The sequence below is a fragment of the Papaver somniferum genome, chromosome 7 (genome assembly GCF_003573695.1).
Source record: "Papaver somniferum cultivar HN1 chromosome 7, ASM357369v1, whole genome shotgun sequence".
Taxonomy (NCBI): domain Eukaryota; kingdom Viridiplantae; phylum Streptophyta; class Magnoliopsida; order Ranunculales; family Papaveraceae; genus Papaver; species Papaver somniferum.
The window spans coordinates 119017533-119026304 of NC_039364.1; the positions used below are offsets into that span (position 1 = coordinate 119017533).

Below are 8772 nucleotides of genomic sequence, written 5' to 3' on the forward strand. Positions count from 1 at the left end.
AACCTTGGTTTTTGATTGAAATTGATTGATACTTGAACATTGGTCTTTGGTACCGTTCAAGTGATTTCTCTTGTATTCAATTAGACTCGCAGAGTTCTATTTGCTTGAGTAAGTATTGAATCGAGAAAGAGAGATATAACTCTTTGATATACTTTTATTAAGATTGAGTTTGACTGTCTAGTTGATTCTCTTAAAAGTATATTGGAGTTAGTCCATACATATTGCTAAGCGAAATATTGGGTGTGGTTGTTAGACCCCCGCTTTTTCACCTTTGATCCTATCTCTGGTCGGATTGAGGATATCTTCTTCGGCACATAGATAAAGCAAATCAATGAATTTCACCATTCTCTCATCTTTGTCGTGATGTTCTTTTTTAATTTGGAACGAAGATAATTATTCATGACTTGATTAAAGAAATCAGTATCTGGATCATGAGATGTTATCTTATGCTTTTCCTGTTAATCCGATTAAAATACCTTTCCACTTAAATCACTTATCAAGAAATTTTCAAAGCTCATAGGCTCCATTAATGTTGGCTCCTTCATTATCACCCCAGCATAACTATATGTATAATTTTTGTTAAAATTATCTCCAATTAAACACCTAAAGACATGTGTATTCAACAGGTTAAATTAATGGCATTCCTAGCTCCCAACAGGACTATCAAAAAATAAAAAACAAAAAACACTAAGGTTTTGGGACGAGCTTTAAAATCGCGCCGCTCATAAGATTAGCCAAAGCTTAAAGTGTTTGTTTTTTCAAAACATTAGTGATTCTTCAACAGCCAACATTGGATTTAAAATATCATGCCACTCATAAGATTATGCCAAATATAACATGAATGTAAGACTTCTTGATAAAATGCTACAGTTCCTTTTGAACTTCCTTTTGCTATTTGATTATCTATCATTAACGGTAATTTACCTGATCCACAAGCACCAAAATCATCACCATCCTTGGTACTCGGTCTTCATGATGTTAAACCTTCAAAGATTATTTTTACTCAAAATAAATGTTATTACCTTTTCTAGATTAAAATTAAATTAAATTAAAAACAAATAAAAACTAAGTTAGCCGTTATTCTTGGAGAGCTAGTAGGATTGGTTTGTTTTGTGCACACTCGTTAAAGGAGTGTGCACAACATTGGACTCAAATAATTCTTTAAGAAAAAACACTGGAATATATTTCTGACAAATTGGATCATGGTTTGGTTGACACAAGCATTATCCCAACGCAAGTATACCACACACGAGCAAACCCAATGCATAAGTAAGCCCAACTTGCATTTCCCCGCCCGTTCCTGGCTCCCCAGTGCGCACTCATATGAAAATGAGCAAGTATTCAATCAACTGACCAAGACTAAGAAACACAAGTAAAACTCATTTTTTCCAACAGAAAACAAGGTGAGTTTAAAATCCTTATAATAGTAAGCGTCAAGGATGTTCTATCCATCATAAGAGACACATTAAGGAACCATGAATGTACTCGAAGAGATTGGCAACATAAGTTGTTGAACTTGGAAGCAAAGATAACATCACTGTATTGTTGTATTTCTTTATCCCACCTCTGCAGTTGGTAGAATTTATTATAAGTTGAGTCCATTCTTATTTATCTCATAAAAATATTAATGAGTATATACTATACGATAACTACTTACATATTCTTTCAAAAATTGAAGTGTTAAACACATGCATTCAGTATCCTTGCCTATTATAAGAGTACATGGCATGTTCCATCAACATGCCTTTTTCCCATAGTTTTTTGGATAGCAGTCCCGGGTGGTAGCCGTGTTCTTTAAGGAAACTACAATTTTATAGCTGAAACTCTTAAAGGATGGCTGAATCAAAGCACCAATGATATCTCTCAAAGTGGTTGGTTTAATATGACCTTAGTAGTTACTTGGAGTATTTGAAAAGAAAGAAGCTCTCTTCCTCTCTCAATCCTAAAGTTACTGCAAGGAAAGCAATTAACTCAGACATCTATCTTGAACAACTTGGGAATAATTAGTTCCATAATATAACTAGTGTTCAAAGAACTATGCAATCTTCTCCACGTTGGAAGCCACCAATACACCCCTACGTTACTATAGATTGTGATGCATCATTTGATCCAAATAGTGGACTAACCGGTGTTAGTTTGAATTTACATGATTTTGCAAGAAGATGGTGGGATTGATGTGCCAAATTGTATGCAGGGATAACAGACACGGAACATGCAGAATGTCTAGCCTTTCTCGACCCAGTTAGTTGGAGCAGAATGTTGCAGATTACTCACATTATAATTGAATCTTGTCTTAAAGACATTGCGGGTTACATCAATAATTCATCTCCAACAATTACCTGGGAAAATATAGTCATCTTGTTTGATTCTATCCATAATATTATATCTTTCCATCACAAAAAAAAAGTCTTATATTTTGCCAACACTGGAAAAGTAGTTTCATTCGTAGATCATGTAAGTAGTTAAATCCAGTAGAAGGTTTAGAGTCGCGAGTCTGGTTGGAAAGACCTCCTAGTATCTTCGGGAGACAGTTGTTATTGCTTTACTGAACAACATCAACAATTTAAGACAAAAAAGGTAAGTTATTGCTTTCTGGAAAAAAAAAGTATAAGTGCCACTCTTTCAGAATAAATAAATAAAAAAGTATAAATGCGACTCTTTCAGAATAATAAAGTTTGTGGGCATCCAACTCAAAACTAATTGGCGATGAGTGGAGTAGCCCTTCCAGAATATATTCAATGTTTATTAATGGGATATTAGCAATGTGGGATTATTATCCTTCACACGCTTCCTCACTGTAGAGCATTCTATGTGGGCCTCTAACACGTGGACCAGTGTTGTATGGATGACCGTTAGCGCATACGGGCCCGACTCTGATACCAAGTCAAAGTTTATGGGAATCCAACTCAAAACCAATTGACAATAAGTGGAGTGGTCCTTCCATATTATATTCAACGTTTATTATGGGATATTAGCAATGTGAGACTATTATCTTTGGGAGCCGGACAACATCCACTTTTTTGCACTTCTTTTTTTTAAAAAAAAAACAGAAGCTATGAATGCCACTCTTTCTAAATAAAATACAAAAAAGTATAAATGCCACTCTTTTAGAATAATTATTCCAGTTTTGGGTGGTATCCCAATTACCGTAAGAGTTCTTTTCAATGTAAACTTGGATCATGAAAATGCATTCATTGAACTTAATTAAGCTTACGGTTTGGTGCATGTGGCAGTTTGCAAAGGGTTAGTTTGTAATCACTTCATCACGAATCATGTGAAGAAGAGTTGAAACTAAAAATCCCTACGGCCAGGGTAATGCAATCGCCGGAGGACAATGCTACAAGCCCATAGAAGTTGAAACGATACACAAGAGTCTTGTGACAAGACACATGATGTATCACACAACCCAAATCTCAGACATTAAGAAGTTGAAACGATACACAAGACGCATGATGTATTACAACCCAAATCTCAAACATTAATTGCGACAACTAATAAAAGCAAAAAGTTACATATAGTGTAAATAACAATGGAACTGAGCAGCAGAAAGGATATGGCACCGAGCAATTTTTAGATTCCCCTGTTTCATTCAACCCTAGATATAGTGATCCGTACATCCAATCCTAGAATACATTTAAAAGGTACCAAAGGCGAAAGCTAAAGCCCCAAAGCAAGCAACATTACATCCCACAGCTGGTCATACCCTAATGACGACATATATACAGTGCTAATAAGGAAGAAACTGATGTTTTGAATCAACTCTTTATTCAGTTAAATAGCTATCCAAACTTGTTGAGCTGAAGATGTTCGATCCAGTGATAGGCGATCCAGTTGGTGAAACGTACAGTTGGTATCTGATGAACCTCTGATGCAGAACAAAACAGTTTTCAGGAACTTCATCAAAAAAAAAAAAAAACACACAACACGAAATCATACTCATATAAATAAGACATTAATATGTAAACCAGGGTTATGAAGCATACAGAAAGCTGTGAGACAATCTCACGGTTACTGTCCACATGCCAATCTGGTTCTAATTGCTGAATGAAAGACATCCTCCCATTTTCAGTACTACAAAAGAGAACCTGCATAAGTATTTGTTGACGAATTATTAAGTTGAGGGAACAATCAAGTGGATTTAAAACATCAGCAGATAGCGTACAACGCACGCTGAGCAAACTCATGTCAAATTTTATAGTTAATTGCTATCACGACAATTGTAAGTCAATAAGTACAAGCCTGCCTGAAGAACATACAAATTTATACTGGTTTAGTTATGACCCAGGTACTAAAAATATATCCACTTTCAAGAAGCTCAAAATCACATAAATACATACCTTGTCTCTTGTCAAACAACCAGCTTCAAAAAGACCAGCGTTCTCCAGAGCCAAGAGAACTCTTTCCTGAAACCATTACGTGATTCCTTTAAGATTTGAAACAAAATATTGCTTCACATGGGAATGGCCAAGCCTATTAGTCATAAACTACACATGCGCAAATAGTCAAAAGAAAAAATATTCCCTGCACTGCAGCAACTATTGCACTACTTATACATTGAGCGCATCCAACATACTAAAAGTTCATAACGATGTTAAGAAATCCTTATAAACAACAAAGCAACAACTGAGATTTACGTCAGGTCTAACTTTGCGCGACACACTATGGTTTTCAGACTTGCAGCATTTTCACGCCTATTTGGTTAATTCTAAAACGCATATAGGGTTTCGGCATTCTCTTTAATAATACTTAACTATGTTAAACAGAAAATGGTTCCCCACGGAAAAAAACAAGAGTCCTCCCATGAAACTGAGAATACAGATGAAGCAAAAGAGTGTATCTCATATCAGACATTTAATTATTGGACAAACATTCCAACCACATAGCAACAAATGTACACAAATTAACTCAAACGTACACAAAACATGCAACACAACTATAGCATATTGTGATTCTTAAACCATACCGAGGAAAATTAATAAATCCTTAGATTCTGCTGCGTTATAAATGCTTACCCCACTTTCGTCATCAATTATTCTATCCATCAGATAGACATCACAAGTTTTGCTGATTTCCCACAGAACTTCCACCACAGAGGACCTCACGGTTGCATGCTCCTGCAAGAAGATAATAGAATGGTTTTCAAGAGATGAGTAAAAACGCATCCACTAACTTTTCTTCCCTTTTTAATGGAAAATGCATCCATTTACCAACCTTTAGTTCTTCAGGAGTCTCCTCCTCCAGAATTACACCAAGCAGTTGGCAAGTTATCTGCTTAAAAATAGATGTAGCAAATTATAAATAAATTTGAAAGACCCATAACATAAAATCCAAGAGTGTATCAGAATGTAATCAATTGTTATTTTTCCAGTGTATGAAATTTAATACAAATGGATCGTATTATCCTAGCCAACAGATAGTGCAGTAATTCAATAAGATCAATGCACTTTTCTGTTTGTAAAGCCGTCTTTACATTAATTGCTTTTCTTTGTTAATGCTGCCAGAAGCGTCATTGACTTCAATGATCAGTTTTATTAACAACTGTCCAGCCACTTAGTTGGTTGGGCACCTATCCCCTCTCCTTAGAAATCATGGGTTCGAACTTCCAAGCTATTCTACAGATAACATAGTCCTTATAGTGTGGAATGAATCTTAATCACCTTGTTACATCCCAGGACAAATCCAAATCCAGGCAATAAACAGACTTACTAGTCAACTAGGTTTTCAGGGGTAGGGTGCTCTTTGATGCATGAGAAACACACACTTTAGGGGAAGTGGTAATGTAGCTCAGCTAGATAGAGAAAAGGACTGCAAATCCTTGTGCCAGTGATTCAAATCTAACTTTAAGCTGGTTTTCCTGGTAAGAGTGACGAGTCATGACCATATGATTATTTCAACAGCAACGAGATCAGTTACTGAACCAAGCTTAAGAAGCATAGACAATAGTTCATCATAAGAAATTGAAAACAGACTTTTCACTCACAAATGTTGGCAAGGGCTTTCCATATAATTTGTACGGAAAACCTTTATGTGGCTATACCCACTCGATCATGCTGGACCTACATAAGATGATGGAAGGGATAACTTTGGTTGAGGGCGATCTACTCTTGTGTTCATCATAACCAAAAGTTAGCCACCAATTCTAGCCTGATTAAGAACCAAATGAAAATCAATTTTGATGCACAGCTTGTTGTAACTGTTGATTTTGTATCATTTGGTTAGATTAATTGCACCTTGATATGAACAACATCTTATAACGTAAGCTCTCGGATCTCAGGTGTGAGACGGAAAAAAAATAAAAGGCTTTTAGTATTAATTTGGATTGAGGAAAATCTAATGAATCCAGCAATTTTCCGTTCTTTCTAGATCAATTGGCGTTTATGTTCCATTTACCCTGACCTTTAGGTCATTTACAGAAGCTGCAAAGGATGACCATTGATAAGAATGACTTCGTCAGTGTATAGATCACCCTTAAGAGAATTTTATCTTTCTTAAAATTGGAGATCTAACTCTAATGACCGTTCCCTTGTTTGTATTTCAACTCTAGTTATACCTTAAAAAGATATAACTAACTGAGGCCACATCGGCAGCACTTAACCGCATAAGGCTGCTTTATGCCCATTACTCTCTAGCTGATGAGATCAGCCTCATATAGCAAGTAACCCTCTCGTATGGTCTTATATTCCATGTTAGTGTGGCGAAATGGTAGAATAGAAACATTGGTTTATCGATGTTTCTTTTTCTTCTTAAACAACATCATTAGACATCTTAGTTCCTCGTGCGTTGGAGATATGAGAATTAATGGAAATACAGAAACATTCAAGTACATACCTTTCGGCTTCCATGTAGCTTCTTCCGCACAAGCTCTCCAAGTGTCAACTACAACAGAAAGAAAAAGTGTTAGGTTACTGCATATGTACTTATGTAGGAGTTGGGAATTCCATATCTCCAACAGAAAAAAAACAGTTGGCATCAATACCTTCAGGGGAGGATGTAACTCGTCAATTCTGTCTAGTTCAGTGGAATAGGAAACTCTGCTTGAGTAACTGAAGAGGAAGCATTCCTCGGATCTGAAGAACCTACTGGTTTCCTTTGATTTATTCTTGGTTTTTTAGATGGTTTCAAGAACTTCCAAGTAAAAATAATAGCCAACGCGAATCCAGCAATAGCTCCAAGTGAACCTGAACTCTGAAACACAAATTTCCATCAAAAGAATCAAAACCACATTACTTGGATTCATGCCGTACCATTGCATGTAACTGCAAGCCGCATCTGTTTTGTCTCTGTGAATATACCTAACTGCTCATTCATTTTCCTGTTAATTCTCCCAGAACAATTCTAAATGGGGGTAAAATTTTTGCAATCTTTGTATGCTATATTATCACCACAGGCCTAAATGTCAGCTAGAAACAATTAATACGAAATAATTAAAACGCCAAAAAGTGATTGTATATCAACAGAGCGATCAATTAATTCCCAATCTTAGTACTGCAAAGGACAATTTAACAATGCCTGCAGAATATCCAAATAATAGAAGTTCTTAATAAGGTAAATGCAATGTAGACAATACATAAAAGGTCACCGTCTAGGGCGTTCTAACCTAGCAGATGATCTCTATCTAAATATAAAAAACAACAACCAAATTAAACTTAAGAATAGAATTTTCTGCATTTCCGTCTATGATAAGTATATAAGATTTAATTAATTCACTCACTGATCAAACTCAATTTATCCAAGAACTTGAATTTTCTAGGATACATGCTCTTGTGAAAAGAATCAATTACCTTGTACTTGGTCAGAACCAACAGAACCTCGGCAACTTTACGATTGAGTTGATTTCCAATTCTTCTGACAAGTTGTAAAAACTGTTGGGTGAAAGAATCCGACATTGTTTAAACACCAAAACTCAAAATCAGTACTAGAACTTTAATCCACTATCAGCTGAGCTTGGAAACCTAGACTATTAATCGAACTCAATTTCGAAACCCAAAGAAGATAATGTTTCTGAACTTTTCGTGTCAGCGGTGGAACCGGAAGAACAGAGAAAACGGTTTCTCTGACACCAATTTTCCAATTTCTAGATCCAGCGTTTTATTACTCGAAGTTAGGTACCTCTTTGTTGTCCATGTTTGGGGTAATTCCTATGGGATGGTTGTTCCTACGTCAGGGACGGACCCGGAAGGATAAATTTTCTTTTAAGGCCCGGACTAGAAGTCTTGGTCGAGCAGAATTCTAGTAGTATTTTTTTTTGGCTTGTGGACTGGGAAGGTTATCCGGGCTAAAACCCCTTTAGCCCAGTGATAGGTCCGCTCCTGCGCTACAGTGAAATGGGCAAACATAAAAAAACTGATGGGCTAACAAATGAATTTGAGGATTTTCCCGTTCCGGCTTATCAAGAGATGCGTGCCTCTATCCCCGCCGCACGACTGTACAAGAAACGTCAGCCGCCTAATTTATGCCACGTGGTTTAGACTAAGTTCTACGGGCGAGATTAACATAAAAGTGTTGCAGTTCAAAAAAAATGTGGTTTATTTGTTAACACTAATTTTCTCTCATAGCATGTGCTCGCAGTTGAACTAGCAGCGAGATTGAATGGTTCAGCACTAAAAAAGCTACCTTTTCGCTGAATGATTCAGCGTTGGGCGATTTTTTTTTGATCTGATGGCTGAGATTTAAAGCCCCAAACCAAATAGCGCTAGGCTGACGTGGACTGCTAATCTAGCTGCTAGACTAGCACTCCCATAGGACTTAGGAGGTAGTCCTAACTGACGTGGA

At 36.5% G+C, this 8772-nt stretch overlaps 1 protein-coding gene across 1 annotated transcript; it reads right to left on the reverse strand.

Annotated features, from left to right (window-relative positions):
* Positions 1–3420: 3420 nt before the first annotated feature.
* On the reverse strand, positions 3421–7886 carry LOC113295119 (peroxisome biogenesis protein 22-like). The gene is made up of 8 exons (XM_026543471.1): positions 7782–7886; positions 6977–7099; positions 6829–6876; positions 5212–5268; positions 5013–5114; positions 4338–4403; positions 3984–4085; positions 3421–3865 (listed from the first exon to the last, which is right to left on the reverse strand). The coding sequence occupies exons 1-8, from the start codon at positions 7884–7886 to the stop codon at positions 3764–3766; spliced, it is 705 nt and encodes a 234-aa protein (XP_026399256.1). The 3' UTR covers positions 3421–3763.
* Positions 7887–8772: the final 886 nt, after the last annotated feature.